The sequence below is a fragment of the Puma concolor genome, chromosome C2 (genome assembly GCF_028749965.1).
Source record: "Puma concolor isolate L17-30 chromosome C2, mPumCon1.1.hap2, whole genome shotgun sequence".
Lineage (NCBI taxonomy): Eukaryota > Metazoa > Chordata > Mammalia > Carnivora > Felidae > Puma > Puma concolor.
The window spans coordinates 10,614,067-10,638,076 of record NC_141675.1 but is presented as its reverse complement, the minus strand read 5'-3'; the positions used below and the strand labels follow the sequence as shown (position 1 = coordinate 10,638,076).

Below are 24,010 nucleotides of genomic sequence, written 5' to 3'. Positions count from 1 at the left end.
AAATTGTTTTCATGTTAAACTTAAAAAAACTATATAAGTCTTGGACCTTCTGAATGACCATCTTTATATCTAAGTGTTGCCACAGACTGCAGTAGTCACTTCTGCATAGGTGTTTATAATCCTACTGGTGACAAGCTGAGGCCAAGTAATGCAGACAGAACAGAGACAAGACACACAGACCTGTCAAACTTAAAGTATCCTAGAGTAGATAATACTATATTCAACTGAACTGGCAAGACTGGTTCTTTTTATGAACTATTTTCCAACACTTCATAGCAAAAACTGTCACCTTAAAAAGGCAATGAAAGGGGCGCCTGGGTGGCGCAGTCGGTTAAGCGTCCGACTTCAGCCAGGTCACGATCTCGCGGTCCGGGAGTTCGAGCCCCACGTCAGGCTCTGGGCTGATGGCTCAGAGCCTGGAGCCTGTTTCCGATTCTGTGTCTCCCTCTCTCTCTGCCCCTCCCCCGTTCATGCTCTGTCTCTCTCTGTCCCAAAAATAAATAAATGTTGAAAAAAAAAAATTTTAAAAAGGCAATGAAGAACTTGTCATTAAATGAGTACTTCTTTTTCAGCACTATTTTTGCAGTACTATTAAAATGGTCCGTCAAAATAACAGACCGGATTGAAAATAGTAATATCTATGATAATGCCAATGATTATACCCATGATGATCCATCATGCTTAAATGGAAATAATAAAGTTAACCAGTAAAAAAGAGAATATATAAATACTTCTACTATTAAACCCAACACTGGCATTTAATTTCTGCAGAAAATTTGTTATATTGATTGCTAATTTGAATTTTATCAATTCATTTCACTGGACTAATCGTTCTCAAAAATGTACCAGACTCACCGGGGGGCTTATTAAACACACATTGCTGGGCTTCCCCTCCTGGGTTTCTGATTCAGTAAGTTTGGGGTGGGGTCCAACAATCTGCATTTCTAACGAGCAACCAGTGCTGCTGATGCTGCTAGTGTGGGGACCACACTCTGAGGAACCACTCCATTAGACATTTACTACATTAAGCACCAGGAGTACAAAGATCCTTATGTCAAAGTCACTGTCCTCTAGGAGGCTGACAAACTGGAGAGGGAAAACAAATAGATGATTTCAAGATACTGTCATTAGGTCTATACTGAAGATACACAACAACCAGGGGGCCAGCCCTAAGGGAATATCCTCGTCTTGCCTGGAAGTCAGAAAGGACTTTGTAGAGGTGGCAGGTAACACTATAGCCAAGTCTTGTAGTATTAATGAGCCATGGACAGCTAATCATCCCAGGAAGTAAGGAAAGCATATACAGAGGCCTGGAGGCAAAGTGTTTGTCCTTCTACAAAGGACAGATAATTTGAAGAATGTTAGGATGTGAGGGGAACAGAAGCCAGAAAGTGAGAACAAGTACAGAATGCCAGATCATGAAGGGCATCTTATGCCAGGCTGAGAAGGTCACACTTTATCCTGAAGATAACAGGGAGCCACTGGCAGTAGTTAAGTATTTTAGGAAGACCTCTATGGCGACAGTATGGAAGACTGGTAAGTTTAGGAGTTTAGGAGACTAGGTAACTCGGTATTACTGGAGTCCTAGCAAGAAATGAGGGAGGCCTGAACTAAGGGTAATAGCGGTGGGGACAGCTGTACTCAAGGCAGACTTGGTTGGGAGCTGGCAGAGAGAGGAGGAGGAAGACACAGAAGTCAGAGAAGGCTCTCTCTCGTCACTGCTTCAGGAACATTGCCCTCTCCTACTCTACCACTCAACCTCTGAGGTGGCTGGTCCTGAGTCTTCCTTGCAGGCTGCTCTTCCATCCCTACCCAACGTTTGTACAATCCAGGGTTCCTTCCTCAGCCTTCTACTCTTCTCCTTCTGAATGTAATTCCAGGAGAAGCTCTGAAGACAACTTCAATACTCCCTATAATCTGGTGACCCATGGATTTCTTTCCAGCCTTAGCCTCTCCTGAACTGCTAACTGGTCATCAATACTTGGATGTCCCCTAATACCAGATATTTCATTTGCAAAGATCTTCTCCCATTTGATAGACTGCCTTTTAGTTTTGATGATATCCTTCACTGTGTAGAAGCTTTTTATTTTGACATTTATTTTTGCTTTTACTTTCCTTGTCTCAGGAGACATATCTAGAAAAATGCTGCTACAGACGCTGTTAAAGAAATTACTGCCTGTGCTCTCTTCTAGGAATTTTATGGTTTCAGGTCTCACATTTAGGGCTCTAATCCACTTTGCATATGGTGTAAGAAGGTGGTCCAGTTTGCAGATAGCTGTCCAGTTTTCCCAATACCAGTTGTTGAAGAGACTGTCATTTTCCCCTTGTATATTTTTTCCTCCTTTCTTGAAGATTGACCAGATAATTGTGGGCTTATCTCTGGGTTTTCTATTCTATTCCATTGAGCTATGTGTCTATTTTGGTGCCAGTATCATATTGTTTTGATTACTACAGCCTTGTAATAGAAGTTGAAGTCTGGAACTGTGGCACCTCCAGTTTTGGTTTTCTTTTTCATGACCACTTTGGCTATTTGAGGTCTTTTGTGGTTCCATATAAATTTTAGGACCGATGTTCTAGTTCTGTGAAAATGCTGTTGATATTACAAAGATGTAGTCTTGTGCTACTGTTATACACATCTTCTAATCACATTATTTGTTAGCGTTTTTTTCTTTTTCTCCCTTTTTAGAGCTTTAAGCATTTAACCCCTGGCCTCTGCCTGGTTGTCTTCTCACTATATAAACATGCTACTCAAAAGTGAACATTCACTAAATTCTTAGCACACTCCAATCCATTCCCCATCCTGCTGCTTGAGTGATCTTCCTGAAACAATTTCCTCATGCCACTTCTGCCTCTTAGGACCCTTCAGGGTATTCTAGTTAATAACATACGAAAGCTCAAATATTTAGAGTGAAGTAAACTAATATCAGGAACTTACTTTGTAATGCATAAAAAAGGGTGGAGCAGTGAAACATTTATGTGATAAAGCAAATACAGTTAAATGTTAACGGTAGAATCTAGGTTTGGGTATATAACTATTCACTTCAAAATTCCTCCAACACGCTTGGAATTTCCATAGGATGTCAGAAAAAACCCTCAGGGTCCTCCTGCTGCCCTTAAAAAAAAATTTTTTTTTAATGTTTATTTTTAAGAGAGAGAGAGAGAGCGCGCAACAGTGGGGGGAGGTGCAGAGAGAGGGGGAGAATCCAAAGCAGACTGCAGGCTCTGAGCTGTCAGCACAGAGCCCGATGCTGGGCTCGAACTCACGGACTGTGAAATCGTGACCTGAGCCGGTCAGACACTTAACCATCTGAGCCACCCTGGCGCCCCTTCCTGCTGCCCTTGCAATAAAGCCCAATATTCCTTACAAAAGCCACTTAATTCTTCTGCTCCTCGCTATATCCCATATCCCACAACCCATATCTCCATTTCCCACAACCCACATGCTAGGCTCCAGGTCTTGCAGAGCCAGACAGGGTGCAGTCTCCCAACTCTGAGTCTTCACAAGTGCTGTCACTTCTTTCTGGAATATTCTTCCCTTTCCCTCACATCTGGGAGAACCCCAGCTTATCCTTCCGGTCTCCATTTAGTTTCCTCTAGGAAGCTTTCTTTGCCTCCACGAGTCTGGTTAAGCACTCTTCCTCATAGTCGAAAAACACACTGCACACTTAAAGACACTTCAATGTAATGTGTCAGCTCATTTATGGGTTTCCTTCAGGGGAATGTCAGTCTGCCAAGTCTGTCCCCTTCATTCAACAAATATTCTTTGAGCAAGTTTTCTTAACAGTAAGCAGGATATAAAGCCCTTGCATTTAAGATACTTAATTATCCTATTCTTTTTTTTTTTTAAGTTTTTAAAAATAAATTTTGAGAGACAGAGAGCGAGGGCATGAGGAGGGTAGGGACAGAGAGAGAAAGAAAGAATCCCAAGCAGGCTCTGCGCTGACACAGGGCTTGATCTCATGAACTGAGCTGAAATCAAGAGTCCAACGCTTGCTTAACTGACTGAGCTACCCAGGCACCCCGAAATTATCCCATTCTTAACAGGCACTGTCCCTGCTTGTTCAACAAAAACAGAAACCATGTTGTCTTAGTCTCTTTGGGCTGTTATAACAAAAATACCATAGGTTAGGTACCTTTTAAACAACACAATTTATTTCTTACGGTTCTGGAGGGTAGGAAGTTCAAGATCAAGGCACTGGCAGATCTAGTGTCTAGTGGGGGCTTGTTTCCCGGTTCGTAAACAGCTGTCTTCTGTGTCCTCCCATGTCAGAAGAGGTAAGAGAGCATTATAGTGTCTCTTTTATGAGGGCTCCATTCATGAGGCCTCTGCCCTCATAACCTAATCATCTATAAAAGACCATACCTCCTAATGCCATCGCCCTGTGGGGTACAATTTCAACTTATTCATTTGAGAGGTACACATTCACTGTGTAGCACCCACCATATAGTCAGAAGATCCTTTACCAATATTCATTATCTCTTAATCATGGCTATAGTCTCTATTTTCATAACTATACCCCATGTATAATAGCTTGTCCTGGGCCTTTACCCACAATCTATTACAATAATTTATTCACTCGTATCTATAAAACTCAAGTGGTTACCTCTCAACAATAACACATCAATTAATTGTGTAAGCTCATAATACATATCTCCTTCACTAAACTTAGAAAAGCTTTCTAGTCATTGGAGCTGGCAGTATTCAGCTGCCTTGCTCCAGCCAAGATGAACGATGTTTGACACTACTAAAAAGTCCATCATGAACCCTTTCTCTTTATTCTATTATGCAATTAGAAGGATTAAAAAATACGGGGTGCCTGGGTGGCACAGTCGGTTAAGCGTCCGACTTCAGCCAGGTCACGATCTCGCGGTCCGTGAGTTCGAGCCCTGCGTCAGGCTCTGGGCTGATGGCTCGGAGCCTGGAGCCTATTTCCGATTCTGTGTCTCCCTCTCTCTCTGCCCCTCCCCCGTTCATGCTCTGTCTCTCTCTGTCCCAAAAATAAATAAAAAACGTTGAAAAAAAAATTAAAAAAAAAATATTAAAATTCAGGATACCTCTATTTGGCATTGACAGACATCTAAAAACCATCTTTACCGGCCAAACCATTCAAGAAACAAAAGTCACTGAATTCCAAGTTATTTTTGGAAAACAAAACAGTAACCTAATAGTTTGAAGAGTGAAATAAAAGAAAAATAACTATTTACATACTCAACTCCAAGCAATTAATATACCTTTAAAGTGGCAATTAGGGCAATGGGGACTATGTGGCTTTAAACCTAAAGCAATCTACAGATTCAATGCAATCCCTATCAAAATTCCAGTGGCATTTTTCACAAAAATAGAACAAACAATCCTAAAATTTGTCTGGAACCACAAAAGACCCTGGATAAGCCAAAGGAATCTTGAGAAAGAAGAACAAAGCTGAAGGCATCATGCTCCCTGACTTTGAACTCTATTACAAGCTACAGTCATTAAAACAGTTAAGGTATTGGCGTAAAAACAGATATATCAATGGAACAGAATAGAGAAACCAGATATAAACCCAAGTGTATATAGTCAATTAATACATGACAAAGGAGCCAAGAATATACAATAGGTAAAAGGTAGTCTCCTCAATAAATGATGTTGGGAAAAACTGGACAGCCGTATGCAGAAGAATGAAACTGGACCACTATCTTATACCAAATACAGACATTAACTCAAAATGGGTTAGACCTGAACATAAGACCCGAAACCATAAAGCTCCTAGAAGTTAACACAGGCAGTAAGCTCCTTGATATTGGTCTTGGCAATTATTTTTTTTTAATTTTTTTCTTATGTTTTATATATGAGAGAGAGGCAGAGAGTGAGTAGGGGAGGGGCAGAGAGACAGAGACAGAATTAGAAGCAGGCTCCAGGCTCTAAGCTGTCAGCACAGAGCCTGACGTGGGGCTCGAACTCACAAACCGTGAGATTGTGACCTAAGCTGAAGTCAGACACTTAACCGACACTTAACAAGCCACCCAGGTGCCGCAGCAATTATTATTTTTTTTAATCTGACTCTAAAAGCAAAAGCAACAAAAGCAAAAATAAACAAGTGGGACTACATCAAACTAAAAGGTTTTTACACAACAAAGGAAACCATCAACAAAATAAAAAGGCAACCAAATGAATGGGAGAAAATATTTCCAACGCCTATATCTCATAAGGGGTTAACATGCAAAATGTATAAAGAATTCATACAATTCAATTAGCAAAAAACCAAACAATATAGTTAACAAAATGGGCAGAAAACATGAACAGACATTTCTCCAAAGAAGACCCAAAAGGCACATGTAAAGATGCTCAACATCACTAGTCATCAAAAAAAATGCAAACCAAAACCACAATGGGATATCACTTCACACCTGTTAGAATGGCTAGTATCAAAAAGATAAGAAAAAACAAATGTTGGCAAGGATGTGGAGAAAAGGGAACCCCTGTGCCCTGTTGGTGGGAGAATAAATTGGTACAGTCATTGTGGAAAATAGTATGAGGTTCCTCAAAAAATTAAAAATTTTGGTATTTTGACCATATGATCCAGCAACTCCACTCTTGGAAATTTATCCAAAGAAAATGAAAACACTAACTTGAAAAGATACATGTACCCTTATGTTCACTGCAGCATTATTTATAACAGCCAAGATAAGAGAACAACCTAAGTATCCATTGATGGATGAATGGATAAAAGAAGATCTGAGATACACACACACAATATTATTCAGCCACAAGAAAGAATGAAATTCTGCCATTTGTGACAACATAGATGGACCTTGAGGGCATTATGCTAAGTGAAATAATTCAGATAAAGAAAGACAAATGCAGTATAATCTCTCTTATATGTGGAATCAAAAAAAACACCCCAAACTCCTCAAGCTCATAGATACAGAGAACAGATTGGTGGTTGTGGGACGGGGCGGGGTTGGGGGTGGGGCTATGGATGGAGGGCATCAAAAAGTGAATTTAAAAAAAGCAAGCATTCAGGGGCACCTGGGTGGCTCAGCTGATTAAGCATCCAACTCTTGGTTTCAGCTCAGGTCATGATCTCACAGTTCCTGAGTTTGAGCCTCAGGTTCTGAGCTGACAGTGCAGAGATCTCTCCCTCTCTGCTCCTGCCCCATTCTGTCTCTGTCTCTCTCAAAATAAATAAACTTAAAAAAAAAAAAGTATTCAATGCTAAATACATAAATAAAAAGAGCAAAGACAAAAAAAAAAACTCCCCAGAAATATAGGAATTTTCGGGTGACTTTTTTGACACTAAAAGGGCATTACAGTACATAAATCAATGACACAAACTACTCAAATCACATAAACGCTTCTGAGAATCACTTAGACTGAAAGGTTAAAATTTTAAGCCATGGAGAGCATGGAGAAAACTAAACAAATAAAATAAAAATTCTCTCTAATGACCAAACCATTGAGGAAACAAAAGTCACTAAATTCCAAGTTATTTTTGAAAAAACACAGAGTCTAATGGTTTGAGCAGTAAAATAAAAGAAAAATAACTACATATGTCCTTCATTCTATGCAATTAATATATCTTTAAGGTGGCAAGTAGGGCAATGGGGCCTGTGTAACTTCAAAAAATGTTGAAAGAATTCATCTACCTGTCATGAATAAACTGTTAAGAAAGCTTTATCTTCAGTTCCTCGGCCTTCAGCTGGCAGTGAAACAGACATACTAGCTTTAAGTATGCCAGCCAAATAGTTAATGATCTGTAAACATACACTTACACAAGTACTGAGAGTTCCTGTTTAAATAGACTAAGATGAAAGTCCTTCTATAAAGAGCCCTTTAGTGATGATGTTAAAGTTATTCTCTAAATATTTCATTTAAGTTTGCAGTTTATATTAGATTTTCTTAAAGAGGACATATTTGAAAGATGTTTTTTAAAGCAAACAGAACTATTTAATTAGATCTAATTATATTCTAATAGAGCTATTTTCATGTCCTCATCCAGGTGCTGGGAAACTTTTTATGTAAAGAACTAGATAGCAAATATTTTAATTTTTTTTTTAAGGTTTATTCATTTTTCGGAGACAGAGCGTGAGCAGGGAAGGGGCAGAGAGAGAGGGAGACACAGAATCCGAAGCAGACTCCAGGCTCCTAGCGGTCAGCACAGAGCCTGACGCGGGGCTCAAACTCGATCATGACCTGAGCCGACATCAGACACTCAACTGACTGAGCCACCCAGGCGACCCTAGATAGCAAATATTTTAGGCTTTGCAGTTCACATAAGGTCTCTATCACATATACATCTTTGTTTTTTCCCCCCTCCATCTCTTTAAAAATATAAACTATTCTTGGTTTGTGGCTATACAGAAATAGTCTATGGGCCAAACCCTGTCCTAGTGGATGAACCAAAGGAAGAAAGATCTGTTGATTTGATTACAGTGAAATTCCCCACAGCAAATAAGCCTATATTGCACATTATCTGTCTGAGAACTGTTCAAAAAAGTCACTCTGTGAGCACTTGGATTTTAAGATCCAAGCACTAAAAGAACCCAGTTTTACTTTTTAATTTTTTTAAGATTTTATTTTTAAGTTTATTTACTTTGAGAAAGAGCACATGCAAGTGGGCGTGGAGCAGAGAGAGGGAGAGAATCCCAAACAGGCTCCTTGCCTGTGCAGAGCCCGACGCCACATGCGGGGCTTGATCTCACAAACTGTGAGATCATGACCTGAGCCAAAAAACAAGAGTCAGATGCTTAAAAGACTGAGCCACCCAGGCACCCCTTAAAATTTTATTTTTAAGTAATCTCTACACACAATGTGGGGCTCAAACCTACAATCCCAAGATCAAGAGTAGCATGCTCTTTCAATTGAGCCAGCCAGGTGCCCCAAAAGAACTTCAGTTTTAGCATAAAGCAATAATGGCCATCAATTCTTACTTCTTTTCAGCTCAAATTAGAAAACCAAATTGATTATAAAAGAAAATCTCCATAAACTCCACCAAAACATATAGGGGTAAAGGTGTGCTTGTAATACTGTTTTATCTCCCCAACAGATCTCTAATTCAACACCAGATGTAACATCCATAAATTTTATAATGACAATTTAATTAACAGACTTAGAAATGGGATGAGTCAGAAGATGTGATTTCTAACTGTAACAATACCATAACTAGTTGTGTAAACCTGGACAAGTCAAGTATTTCCATTTGCTCCCATCTTCTAAACAGACGAGGGTAAAACCAGACAAAATTTATGGCGATGGATTTAAAGTTCTGTGACTATTATCCTTCATTACTTCTTGGTTAGTGATACACCAGAAATAAAGTTCTTTTATAAGACATCAACAGTGTATTAAAAGATACCATAAAAACATGAATCACACGAAAATGAGCTATCAGAGCTTAACACTTACGTACTCACAACACATTAATAATAGCCATCTTGAACACTTCCAGTGTATGCCACTGTTTGAAGTGTTTTTACAAACATCGTCTCATATAATCCACATGGTAATCCTAAAAGGCAAATAGTGTAATTTGAAAGATCAAGCAGTTTGTTAAAGAAGGGGCAGAATTAGAATCCAGCAATGCTCCTAAACACTACAGACATTGCCATTGTTCCTGGAGCAGCGTCTAGTCCTCTCCACTCAAGATAAGCAGGAATGCCAAAAGGCAAAATAAGCGCTACTCTGCCTCCCTTTCCTCCCAGGCTCCTCTCCTGCTGGCACGGAAGGCTGACACACTGTGCCTGCTCTTCTTGCTTTGCGCAAGTTTATGTGCCTGATACCTGCTTTCTACATAGAGCTTTGCTGCACATCTCCACACCTATATTGGATCCACCATGGTCTACAGCATCATGATAATCAGAACAGAAGGAAATCTAGCCTGCCGTGTTCCTTCTTTGTCCAGGTGAGGTATCAACATTGTGAAGTTAACCTTTTTTTTTTATTTGGCCTTGCATGATGTAAAATAAATCATCTTATTTTGTCTGAAAGCTCTGGTGACAAGAGCCATAAGGGGTCTTCACTGAACTACTCTTGGACTCATACCTTCTGCATGGCCTTCAGAGGTTACCTGGATGACCCTTGCCAGCTGAGGCAAGAGAGGAGATGCTGTTAATCAGCTGTAGCATCTGAACCAGTGGTTGTAAGTAAACATTTATGCATGGCTGTTTAAGACTACATCCCTCTAACATAATATCAAGGAGTACATGCGTAGTGGAAAGTTAGACAAGCCCAAAGTTGAATCCTAGCTCAGCTGTGTAACCTGGGGCTTAAAACCCTCTTCTGTAAAAAAGTAAGCATGATACATAATAAAGCAAAACACCCAAGTAACAGGCATAACACACGATGTTCCCATCCCATCTGTTGGCCAAAGTCCTACTTTTGAATATCAGCATTCAGTAATTCACATTAAAAAATAGAATTTGGGGTGCCTGGGTAGCTCAGTCGGTTAAGCATCCGACTCTTGATTTCAGCTCAGGTTCTCATGATCTCACAGTTTGTGAGTTTGAGCCCCACATTGGGCTTTGTGCTGACAGTGTAAAGCCGGGAGCCTACTTGGAGTTGTCTCCCTCTCTGTCTGCCCCTCCCCTGCCCCTGCTCGCTCGTGCGTGCTCTCTCTCTCTCACAAATAAACATTAAAAAAAATTTTTTAGATAGACTTTATCCTTTATTATTTCTCTCACTTTCACACTGACTAGACATGAACTGAAAACCACTGAGCTTAATTCAATAAACATTTACAACAGCCAATAAATGCTAATACCAATGGTTATTAACAGTTCCTATGCTCCAGGTCAAAGTCACACTGAAGTAATAGTTTTTAATCAACAAATATGCTATACATTCTACAGTTAAACTGCTGTTAAATTAAGATGCCAATTTTTAACCTATCTACCAAATAAGATTAAAATGAATAATCCTTAGTGTTAGCAATGGTGCTAGACAAATAAGAACTCTCTTATACTGATGGTAAGAATGTCAAATGGTACAACTTTCCTAAAAGAGTCATTAAAAGAAAATAAAAATAGAAAAAGACTGTTTGGCAATATAAAGAAAGACTCAAAAGAAATACTTTTGACCTAGCCATTCCACTTACAGGAATTTATCCCAAAGATAATATTGGGCAAGCAGAAAATTAGATGTAACAATAATAATCTCTCATAAATTATAATTATGGCATAGCTAAATATATTATTCAGTCACTAAAAGGGAGAAACCAAGTCTATTGTCATAAAATACATAAATTAAAAAATCTGATTTTTCAAAACAGTATGTAGGATATGAGCCTATTTGTTTAAAAAACAAATATAAAGGGGCGCCTGGGTGGCTCAGTTGGTTAAGTGTCTGACTCTTGGTCTCAGGTCAGGTCCTGATCTCAGGGTTGTGAGTTCAAGCCCTGCGATGGGTTCTATGCTGGGCGGGGAGCGTACTTAAAAAAACAAAAAACCTCACAAATACACACACATATAGAAAAAATGAACATGGTATCTTCAGGTGGTAGGATCATGTGTTATTTTCTTACCTTCATAATTTTTTTCTCTCACTGGGACAAGAAACATGTATTACTTTATAATTTAAAATAGTGACTTCCAGGGGTGCCTGAGTGGCTTGGTCAGTTGAGCATCCAACTCTTGATTTTGGTGCAGGTCATGATCCCAGGGTCATGAGATTGAGACCCAAGATTCTCTGTCTCTGTCTCTCTTTCTCCCCCTCTCTCAGTTCCTCTCCCTGCTAGTGCTCTCTCAAATAAATAAAATAGTGACTTCCAATTTTGAGAAGAAAATGCTTTAAGACATAATTTCTTTTAGTTCTTTTTATTTATTTTTAAATGTTTATTTATTTGGGAGAGAGTGAGTGCACAGGAGGGACAGAAAGAGAGAATCTCAAGCAGGCTCCACACTCAGCAAAGAGCCCAATGTGGGGCTTGATCCCATAAACCTGAGATCACCTGAGCGGAAATCAAGAATCAGACACAGGCTCCTGGGTGGCTCAGTTGGTTAAGCGTCTGACTCTTGATAGTGGCTCAGGTCATGATCTCACAGTTCCTGAGTTCGAGCTCCACACCGGGTTCCTCATTGACAGTGCAGAGCCTGCTTAGGATTCTCTCTCTCCCTCTCTCACCCCCCTCTCCTGGCGCGCTCTCTCTCTCTCTCTCTCTCTCAAAAATGAATAAACATTAAAAAAAAAAAAGAGTCAGACACTTAACTGACTGGGCCACCCAGGCACCCCTCTTTTAGTTCTTTTAATCCAAGTATAAAAAAAACCTCAGTTAACAGATCAGAAGGTTGTAATTTATCCACAATCCCACAGCTTCAAATGGTAGAAGGGGCTGCTCTACCTGGTGCCTCTAGGTGAGGTTCCATCAACTTGAACTGTCTTGGCCTATTCCACTAGGTTTTGGCTACTGTAACATGCTTCCTTAGTCTGTAGCCCCCAGTGTTCTTCTCCCCCCCTCCCCCGTTTCTTAGCAAAATTTTATTCAGATATCAGCTTTCCTGCAAAATCTTAAGCAACCTATTTAGTAATTATTTCATACTGACATATTTTATTTCACTTTGAGTCTTTACCCACAGAAGTTTATAAGCTCCTGGGGGGCAGGGATGGAGTCCTGTTTATGTATTTTCCACAAATGATTCAGCAAAGCATTTTATACATAGCATTCTAATAATGTTTGACAAACAAATGAAAGATGACATAATCTGTTTTTACCCCTGATTTTTTAAGTAAAATAAAGCCTCAAAAGATCAGACCATGGTCACTCACTTACTGGTCCTTTCTTTTTCCTAACTCAAGCTGTACCCCTTATTCACCTGTGCTCAAGCTCTCTCTCAGCGCTGGCAGAGATATACGAACTCCTCTTAACACTTCTTACACCTATGTTCAGACTATGCATCTAGCTGGAATAACAATGATACTTAAATAAAAGCTGTTCATCATTCATTCAACATTTATTTACTGAGCCCCTATCATGCACCAAACATCATATTCCATCAGCCAGAAACCTGTATTAACTGGCATCTGTGCTTACTGACAAAACTGATGCCCATAATACCCTAAAGCAGGAGTCTACAAACCTCAGCACACAGGCAAAATCTGGTCTGCTGCCTGTTTTTGAAAATAAAGTTTTGTTAACCACTGCCACACCCATTTATCTATTTATGAATTACTTATGGCTGTTTTGGGGCTATAAGGGCAGAATTGAATAGTTACAACAGAGACCATATAGCTCACAAAGCCTAAATTATTTAGTATCTGGCCCTTTACATAATAGGTTGCTGACTGTGACTACTGTAAAATATCAATATGCCACTGGAGTCTCAAAACACTCTATATTTGGCATATTTTTAATAGTGGTAACACATAACATGCAGTAAATAATTTTGTTAATTCTTGAAAAATTACTAATCCGGGGCACCTGGGTGGCTCAGTTGGTTGAGCGTCCGGCTTCGGCTCAGGTCTCACAGTCTGTGAGTTCGAGCCCCGTGTCGGGCTCTGTGCTGACAGCTCAGAGCCTGGAGCCTGCTTCCGATTCTGTGTCCCCCTCTCTCTCTGCCCCTCCCCGACTCATGCTCCGTCTCTCTCTGTCTCAGAAATAAATAAACATTTAAAAAAAATTAAAAAAGAAAAAGAAAAATTACTAATCCAATATCATCCATATCAGTATCCAATACGTGGTAACATTCCACTCTTTGCATCCTATTCCCATAACCAATCATTCCTAAAAAGAGCATTAACATACTTCCAACTGATAAAAATCTGTGTTTTCTAGAAGTCCTGGAACTTTGATGATCTTTGATCCCAGCTCCTCACAAGTTAAGAGTTTCAGACTGAATAGTCTCATTATTTTCAAATTTAGTCCTCACACAGAAGTTACTCCTCTGAACAGATCTCTGGTTCCACCATGTATCTTGAGGTTTCCTACCAATAATTCAAGCATAATAGAAGCTATTTTATTCCTGAAAAGAATGACTGTTTCAAACATACTTCCTGAAGATGCTCAGCATTTTGTGGGGCTTTGTTGGCTGCACACAATCCTGGAATGGCGCCTTCAGGGAAAAATAGACTCTAGGCTTCTTCCCTGGGTGGAATCAAACAGCCACATTTACAAGGAAAAATAATTTTTTTTTTTTTTTTTTTTTTTAAGATTTTAAGCAATGTCCACACCCAACATGGGACTCAAACTTACAACCTGGAGATCAAGAGTCACATGCTCTACAGACTGAGTCAGCCAAGCGCCCCAATACTTTAAGCTCAACTGCAGTAGTCCTCAAAATATTTCTTTAAAAATATTTAATAACCTGGGGCACCTGGGTGGCATACTCATTAAGCACCTGGCTCTTGATCTTGGCTCAGGTCGTCATTTCACTGTTTGTGAGTTTGAGCCCTGAATCGGGCTTTACACTGATGGGGCAGAGCCTGCTTGGGATTCTGTATCTCCTTCTCTCCGCTCCTCCCCCATTTGTGCTCACTTTCTCTCTCTCTTTCTCTTTCAAGATACATAAATAAAAATAAACTTAAAAATATTTAATAACCCACAGCTTTGGAATTAAAAAAAATTATAGAATGTGGTATCAGACAAGATTTCAGAGGTCACTAAATCCAAATATATTAATTTATAGATGAAACAGATGAGGCTTACCTGATATACCCAAGGGCCAACTAGTTTTCATTAATTTATGTTGGCCTCAAATCATAAAGTTACACTGATGTTCTATTTATAAGCCAGGCACTGGGCCGGGGGGGGGGGGGGGGGGGCAAGATTACAAATGTTATCTTAGTAAAATGATGAATTCATTTAATCTAAATCAATGAGATTTTTTTGCAGTGAAACACATGCATCAGAGAATCACATAAAATTCCTTTATATAAACTGTTTAACATCCTACTTTTCCTACAAAGAAAGCTCTCCTTTCTTTTAGGGAGACAGTCCAATGTATAGGCTAAGAATACTGGCTCTGGAGGAGCCTGGGTGGCTCAGTCGGTTAAGCATCCGACTTTGGCTCAGGTCATGATCTCACAGCTTGTGAGTTCAAGCCCTGCATTGTGCGCACTGACAGCTCAGAGCCTGGAGCCTGCTTCAGATTCTGCAGCTCAGTCTCTCTTTGCCCCTCCCCCGCTCATAGTTTTTCTCTCTCTCAAAAATAAATAAAAACATTAAAAAGAAAGGTGGGGGGGAGGTACCTGAGTGGCTCAGTCAGTTGAGTGTCCGACTTCAGCTCAGGTCATGATCTCATGGCTTGTGAGTTCGAACCCCATGTCAGGTTCTGTGCTGACAGCTCAGAGCCTGGAACCTGCTTCAGATTTTGTATCTCCCTCTCTCTCTGCCCCACCCCTCAAAAATAAATAAACATTAAAAAAAGAAAAAGAAAGAAAAAGAATACTGGCTCTGGAGGTAGGCTACACAATTTAGATTCTTGATGTTGGCTCTGGCTGTGTAACCTTAGGGCAATTTACTTAACAGCTCTGTTTTGCTTCTTGATCTTTAAGGGGATAATCAAATTCTGGAAACAATCTTTACATAGCTGGTACATAGAAGTGCTCTATAATGTTAGGTACTATTATTTTCCTTAGGGAGTTTTCTTAACAAAACATAGGAAAGTAACCAAGCTATGGAGTAAGTGCCCTTTAAAAAGCAGCTATTAAAATATAATTGCAATCACTGTAGTAAAAGTTGATTAAATATAAAGGGTAAAGAGGAAAAAATAGTTTTTCAAAGGACAATTTATAAGTTAAATCCTACTTAAAGTACATGCACTAGAAGTTCTGCCTTTACTATTAAAAACTTCACTGAAGCTCATTCTCAAAATCTTTCAAGAAAGAAAATGGTTAAACACTAATGTCACAGTGTTTCTGGGTTTCACTAAGGGTCTGGCTTCAGTAGATTAAATGACCCCTTAAACACAAGTGTCATGGCCCAGTGGTGTCCCTCAAGAAGCTTCAGCCTAGAATCCCACAAATATATGGATTTTACTTTATAACAATTACTAGTGCTTTTACTCAAAGATAGCCTTTTTAAAAAGTTATGCAACAGGAAGAATATGTGGCACTCTCTCCCTTGCAAGGACTTCTATCAACTTGGGAAGCCATGCCAGAGTCACAGAACACAGGGTCTTAAAAGCTGTGTGACCTTGGAAAACTCACTTAACAGGTCTTTAAAATTCATTATCTCATCTACAAATTGGTGCTAACATCTACCTCTCAGATTTGGAGGTGATGAAAGAAGGGGGCAACTGAGGAGATAAACTAAGATTTATTTATATGAAAATGCTTTGAGAATGGCTCATACACATGTATACACTTCTGGTCCCAATCCTTTTCTCCCATAGGCAGGGGGAGGGGAAAGCATGTAGCAAGCTAAGGTAAACTGCAATTTGCATTGCGATAAATAAACCTTGATCATTGTTCCCATTTCAGGTTGTTTCTGGAATAGCAAAATCTTGCTACAGTCTCAGTTTTTGTTTTTTTTTTAAAATACAGGATTCCAGAGATCGCCATAATTCATGAAAAACACTTGAGGGCCAAGCATCCTCCTGCCTAGCACCCTCAAACTCATAACAAAGAAAACCACAATCCCTATTTATACATTTCTTCCCTCCACCAGCACAGACTGAATGCTGCCAAACATGTGATGGTAAAATATCTTTAAGAAATCTTTAGAGGTATTTTAAAAAGTTAATCCTATTTATGTAATCAGTATAAAAATCTGCTCTTCCAGAGCTGAAAAGGACTTTGATGAAAATTCCAATAGTGCTCAAAGAAAAAATTTAAATTTCAAGCTTTTGTAACCTGATACTAGACAGAGCCTTACAAACTATTAAGCTCATAAGGAAGGAAATTTAATCTATTCTAAGTATGGAAGGATAGAAGTGTCTGGGGCCTCTAAGTACACTCAGTCGCATACACTGATCCAGTGTCAAAGGCAGGTTAAAAAGGGGGTTAAAAGAAAAGCATGGTGCAACCTCAGCACAAATTAGGAACATCAAAAATGAACAAAACTGTCAATTTTGTTTCACCACAAACAGAACCATCTAATAGTATCTAACACATCCGAATAATTAGGGGGAACTTGCAAAATGAAAACAAAATGCAGGAATCTTATCCTCACAATGACAGTATTTGAAAAGAAGCCTTATTTAACTTAGAGTAATTAAAAATAATCCACTTCAATGAGGTCACAGTAAATCCATTTCAGTTTAGTAACTAAGAGTAATTTGTTTAAATTAGTAAACTTAAAACACTTTCTGGGATATTTTTTTTTTTTTTTTTTTTTTTTTTTTTTTGCTTTTGGAACCTAATCTATCTCTGCCCTATTAAATATCACTTACATGGACACTAATTGAATATTTAAAAAGAGAATTCTGATAAAATATTTTCTAATTCAGTTGACAGAAATCCATCACATCACAAAAGTCACTGTTGCTACCACTTTACAAGTATTATCTCATTCAGTCTTCCCCATAACCCTAAGAGGGAGGCATTATTATTTCTATAATATCCATTTTAAAGATGAAGAAACTGAAGTTTCTAGACATCAAGTAACTTGTTTAAGATTATAAGGCTGTGACTGAATCCAGGTTAATCTGCAGCAGGTACTTTCAATCACATTAAAAACAAAGTAAAAACTAATTTTTCAACTAGCTCCATGCAACTTTAAAGAACATCAAGAATCATATTCAAGATTGGCAATATTCATGAAAAATAATTTGTTTCTACCTACACATTTCTATTAAAAGCAGAACCTATCAAGTAGCAATTGACTTCTTTGTTTCCTTTCCTGTTTTAGATGTACATAAAACTAGTCTTGAGACACCAACACCGAAGTTTTAAAATTTAACCATCATTTTATAAGCCAAGACTCAATATCTCACATTTAAAGAATATGAAAGGTTTTCTGTAAATGACTCAGAAACTAAGCCTGCAAAAATGTGAATCGGTGATTTATTCTCCCTCAATATCCTCTATGCCCACCCTCAGAATCAGAAAAGAAACAAAATACATAACTTCCAGAGAGCAGAGGAAATACAGGAGAATTGAGACATTAGACCTTTCTCCTTATTACAATCATTTGGCTCGAAGGAACTGGAATAGTAAGGTGTTCGATTGCCTTTTACAAATGTCAGAATTATAAGTGACAATTAAAAAGGCATCTGCAATAAGAGTCCATTGTACCCGAAAAGCTGAATCAAATAAGAACATTTATCACGATTCCCAGGTCTCAATTTCTAGCTTCCCTGTCAATTATACAAAGAGTCAGCTATTAATTATTAATGGCATGCCATTTGCACTGGAGCTCTTGAAAAGAGCCTCCTGCTACTAATTTTTGTTATGAAAGAAAAACCGTCCTTCTTTTCTAGGGAAACCACAAGCCTCTACAATCCCTCAGATGGGATATCGCATTCTGTCCTTCCCACAGGAGACTGTCAGGGCCACCTCCACATGAAGGGGAGGAGGAAGGGCTCAGGGGAGGGCGGTCCCCAAAGGTACCGGGGCCGGGGTCCCCGTTCCCCTGCTCCCCCAGCTGTCAGCGACCGGTCCGGCGGCTGGGCGGGGCCAGGCCCGGGAGTTCGCACAAAGCGAGCGAACGGGCGGGCGGACCCTGACCCGGGCCGGGGTGGGGACCAGGCGGGGCGGAGCGAGGCGGGGGACACTTACCCAGCAGCAATACGTTCTTCCCCGCGGGGAGCTTGGAGCGCGAGCGGGTGGAGACCTCGCTGAGGATGCAGGACCTAGCGGGGAGCAAGGAGCACTCTGAGGCCGGGGACTGGGACCGCACGGCGGGAGGGACGACCCGGCCTCGGCGCGCTTGAGTGGGGGCTGCCCGAGAACGCAGTGGCCTGGGCCCGGCGCCGAGCTTCGGCGGGCACGGGATCCCGAGGTATCCGCAGGGCCGGGAGTGCCAGCGGGGACCCGGGGAAGGGTGGGGTCGTTACCAAAGGTTCTGCCCGTCCTCGTCGTCGCCTGCTGCGGCGCCGCCGTTGCCCGATGTTAGCTCGTTAGCCAAGGGGCCGCCTGCGTAAGTGGAGGCTAATCCCGGCGGAGAGGAACCGAAGGAGCCGACTCGCCCCACAGCCGCCATCTTGGTTGGGAATCACACCACTCCCGGCAAAGCTGAATGAGCTAGGCGGCGGCGGCGGTGGCGGCGGCGGGAACCCGGATATGGAGCGTTCGGCACACGGGAGCGGGGCGGGGTCTGCGGGGGTGGAGCCGCGGGCCCTGCAGGGACTGAAGGAGCGAGGGAGGACGCACTGCGCATGCGCTGCTGGCTGGCGGGCGCATGTAAGGAATGCGCGTGCGCGGGCGACCTGGCTGGCGGTTGCGCTGCAGCCCCACTTCTGAACTCAGCGTAGTGAGGCGTCTCCCGCCCCCCACCCGCAGCTGTGGGCTGCAGCACAGCCGGTTGGGGTGTGTCAGGTGAGCAGTGCTCCCTCCCACTCTTCAGTCGGGTCTACAAACCCCGCAGCGGGCGTGGAATTCCTGCACTGTCATTGCTGTCCCCCCCCCCAACCCCCGATTCAGACTGAACGGCGGTCACCCGCCTACACCGACACTTCCCCCGTGCCAAGATGGGAGCGGGCCGCCCCGCCGCAAAAGAGGCTTTGTGCAGCCCGCGTCCGGAGAGTTAGTGCGGTCCGAGATTTCTGGGCTCTTTACTTTGCAATCTCACGTGGCGCCGTGTTCCTCCGTCTTGACCCCACGTCTGGAGCAGATTCTCCCAGCCCCTGAGCAGCTGCGTGACAGAAAAAGTATTGACAGGGCTTGCTTTAATAATAGTGTCGAAGTTTTTGTAGGAGATGCTCCGTGTGAGATTTGACAAGACCCAGTAGGTGAGTCATCCATATATCCAGTCAACAGACGTTTATTCAGCACTTACTATGGCAGGCACAGTTGGCACTGGGCATACGCAGATGGAAAAGAACCTAAAGTAGCCCTAAAATAACTCCCTCTCTATCATAACTTTACTGGCTAAATTTATTTGAATGTCTGAGCCCCGCCTCCAGAAAGAGTTGGTGGTTTTAAGGCTCTGTCCTGGTACACCTTGTCAGAGCCTTAAAATAGTCCGGCTCTTTGTACATTATTGCTGTCATATTTGAAGATCACTTGCTGATACGTAATCTGATCGTTGCTCTTAGGCTAGTGACAAAATCCACAGCTAAAGACTATTTGTTCTACATTAACAGTACAGTTAGAAGCCTAGAAGGCTTTGGAGACAGGTTATCAGTAACCATAGGCCATTTCCTTAACCTGAGTCTCAGTTTCCTTATCTGTAAGATGGGGATAAAAGGACCTAGAAAATTTATGAAGATCAAACGGGATGATTCATGTAAAATGGCCTAGAACAGTGACTGACAAATCTTGAGTGCTTGATACATGTTTATTATTAATGACTAATGTTTTCCTTTACTGTTCAAACCATTCATATCTGACCAATCCCTAGAATTGATGGGCCTAGTGAACTCCGGCAGCTAAAACTCTTCATTTTTTGTTAGTTTGTATGGTTAGGAAAGGAACTAGAACCCAGTCTTGGGATCCTAGGCTTTCTATGGTATGGGACAGGGGGAAGGACAGGGACTTCTAGGGGAAACTGGTTGTTAAAGTCACTGCTGTAAAGAAGAGCTGTATACTTAGCCCTCTGAGAATTGATTCATTCTCTGTACTTTACTTCCTCAGTCATCTTTTCTTGTCAGAGCATTTTTCCCCCTCAATTTTGTTCATATACAGAGTTGTCAGTTCCATATCATATTTACTTAACCTGGGAAGTATCAAGTGGATGATAGTGTCAGGCTTTTAATGCCCCATGACTTCTAGATGCCCAGTTACCTACTTATATTGAGGTCAAAGTTGTATTTCTTGTGGTTTTATAATATCTCTATCCAGCATTTTCCCATTAAGATGGTTGACAAGGGTGGTCATTTATGAGTGCCTACTATGTACCAGGCACACTATGTGTTATGGTTTGCAATCCTCATACATTGTAAAGAATCCGTGAAATTAAGTAATTTACCCCACAGGTTGGCGGTAGATAAACTGAGATTTTGACTTCCCACTGTCCCAAGAGGTTAGGTCAAATTACATTAGGATAAATGTCCTGGCAACTTTAGACGCTGTCATGGTAAATAGCCTGTATAGAAATCTCTACATAACAAACATAGAGAACCTTTGTAATAGAAGGAAGGCTATAAAAGGAAAGAAGTCCCTTGGAATTTTTGTTACATGAATGGTATTTACAACTGAGCTACTTCCTGTACTATGATTACTTTTCTTTCTTGCCCAACTTTTTGTCACATGTAATATTTGAATTTTCATTTGCTTAAATTTCTATGCCCTTAACTATAATTCAGTTTCAAATTCTTGTCGCAGTTGTGTAAAACTTCTCATTAGGTATTCAAACAATTTCATCTTAAAGACATCTTTAAGAATTTTCTGGACTGCTTCAATTTGAATTGGTTATTCTATGTGCCTAATACACAGCAGTCATCTGGAGATCTTCTCCTGCCATTATTCTGGGGATTCCCTTTGCTGCATTCCTGTGTTCTCTTCTAATTTTATTAGAGAACTTCACTAGTTTTGTAAGAAAAGGTGTATGGGTACATTTTTGGAGACCTGTGTATCCAGCCAAGGTCTAGCCAGGGAAAAAATGGCATTACTAAGGCAGTGCTGAATGAAAGCTTAAAGAAGAACTATTTACAAAGGTGTGAACAGTATCAAAATGGGGCTAGCAAGAGCAGGAAGATTTAAGCCTAAAGGGGAAAGAGGAAGGAGTGTTGACTAGAATCCAGAAAGAGCTGCAGCTATAGAAAAGGATTGCTCAATAAGATCTATGACTTCAGTAAAGGAACACAGTGCTGAATTTTCTCTTTCTGCCCTCTGGTATCTTGCCAATGTCTCATGTTGGGCAAATCTAACCAGAAGCTGTAGGACAAGAGAATTCAAGTGTAGCAGTCCATGCAAGTCTACCTCCCAGAGCACAAAGAAGGGTAGAGAAGGGTGGACAGTGGATCTGGAGGGACAAATGGAAGATATCCAGCGCACCTTTTATGTTTGAAAATGCATTTAGTCTATACTCACTTTGTGATAGTTTGGCTGGGTATAAAATTCTTATGTTGCTAATTATCTTCCCTTAGGTTTTTAAAGGCCTTGACCCCGTGTCAGCTAGATTATAATCTTTTTTAATGTTTATTTATTTTTGAGAAAGAGAGACAGAGAGAGTCAGGGAGGGGCAGAGAGAGAGGGAGATACAGAATCCAAAGCAAGCTCCAGGCTCTGAGCTGTCAACACAGAGCCCAACTTGGGGCTGGAACTCATAAGCCATGAGAACATGACCTGACCCAAAGTTGGACCCTTAACCAATTGAGCCACCCAGTCGGCTAGATTCTAATGTTGCCACTGGGCAATTCAAAGCTATTCTTATTCCTTATCTTTTGTTATGTGTTCTTTGTTCCCCCCCCCTTTTGTTATGTGCTCTTTGGAGGCCTCTAGATTTCCACTAACACATTTGCACCTCCATCCACTATCTGCACTTTCATATCAATTTTCCTGCCAATTATCATAGGAAGAAAATTCATATTCTTACACTAAAACACTTACATACTAGATTCCATCTCTTCTCAACTCTAGGACATTGATCCAACAATTGTCCCCTCTTTCTCTATATAATCATTTTTGATCTCCACTGGATCATTTCATTAACATTCTTCCATTCTGAAAGGAAGGAAGGAAGGAAGGAAGGAAGGAAGGAAGGAAGGAAGGAAGGAAGGAAGAAAAAGAGAGAAAAAGAAAGAAAAGAGGTACACCTGGGTGGCTCAGTCAGTTAAGCGTCCAACTCTTGATATGGGCCCACGTCATGATCTCATGGTTTGTGAGTTAGAGACTGAGTCAGGCTCCATGCTAACAGTGCAGATTCTCTCTTTCCCTCTCTCTCTGCCCCTTCCCCACTCTCTCACCCTCTCCCTCTCCCTCTCTTTCTCTCAAATATATAAACTTTAAAAAAAAAAAGAAATCTCTTTTAACCCTACTTCTTCACCAGCTACTGCTGTATTTATTTCTTCTCTTTAACAGAAAAATTCTTTCAAATAGTTGTCTCTATTTGGTGTTTTCAATTCCTCCTCCCCTTTGTCCTTATAACCCACCTTAATTAGACTTTTGCCCCTCTGACTCCACAAAAACTGCTCTTATATCTCCTTTTTGCTAAATCCAGATCTCTGTCCTTGTTTTTCTTAACCCATCAGCAGCACATGATACAGTTGGTCACTCTGTGTGGATATCTGTCTTCACATGGCTTCCAGGTCACCATGTTCTTGTTCTTTCCCTGCCTCACTAGCTGCTCCTTCTCAGTCTTCACCATTTCCTCATTTCCACCACTTAATGTTGAAGGACTGCAGGGCTCAGTCTTTGTTCCTCTTCTCTAATTTTGGTGACCTCATCCAGTCTCAAATGTATGATAATTCTCAAATGTATGATACTTTACTTTACTTTAATTCTTTATGTACTTTAATACTCAAATGTATGATAAAAACTCCCAAATTTGTCTCTCTAGCTCAGAGCCTCCATGTGGAACTCCAGACTAATACATCCAACTGCTTATTCCACATCTTCACTTGGATATCTAATAGCATATTTCAAACTCAACATGTTCCAAGCTGAGCAATTTTTTTCAAGATTTTTTAAAAAATTTTTAAAGTTTATTTTTGAGAGAGAGAGACAGAGACAGAGCGTGATTTGGGGAGGGACAGAGAAAGATGGAGACACAGATTTCGAAACAAGCTCTAGGCTGTGATCTCAGGGCTTGAATCCATGAGCTGTGAGATCATGACCTGAGCTGAAGTCGGGAGCTTAACCGACTGAGCCACCAAGGCACCTCTTTAAAGTTTATTTTGAGAGAGAGAAAGAGAGGGAAAGCAAGAGCGGGGGAGGGGCAAAGAGAAAGGGGGAGAGAGAGACAGACAGAGAGAATCCTAAGCGGGCTCTGCCCAGAGCCTGACTTGGGGCTCTATCTCACAAACTATGAGATCATGCCCTAAGCTGAAATCAAGACTT

At 40.8% G+C, this 24,010-nt stretch overlaps 1 protein-coding gene across 2 annotated transcripts in view; it reads right to left on the bottom strand.

Moving 5' to 3' along the window:
* DYNC1LI1 (dynein cytoplasmic 1 light intermediate chain 1) overlaps nt 1–19,154 on the bottom strand; it is a 44,187-nt gene extending 25,033 nt beyond the window's left edge. For both annotated transcript variants that reach the window (XR_015256011.1, XM_025913130.2), the window contains exons 1-2: nt 18,907–19,154; nt 18,629–18,702 (exon numbers count right to left, since the gene is read on the bottom strand). Coding sequence is in view for 1 of the 2 variants with exons in the window: in XM_025913130.2 (XP_025768915.1) it covers nt 18,629–18,702; nt 18,907–19,052 (220 nt within the window). In the remaining variant the exon portion in view is untranslated. The remainder of the gene's footprint in view (nt 1–18,628; nt 18,703–18,906) is intronic.
* Nucleotides 19,155–24,010: the final 4,856 nt, after the last annotated feature.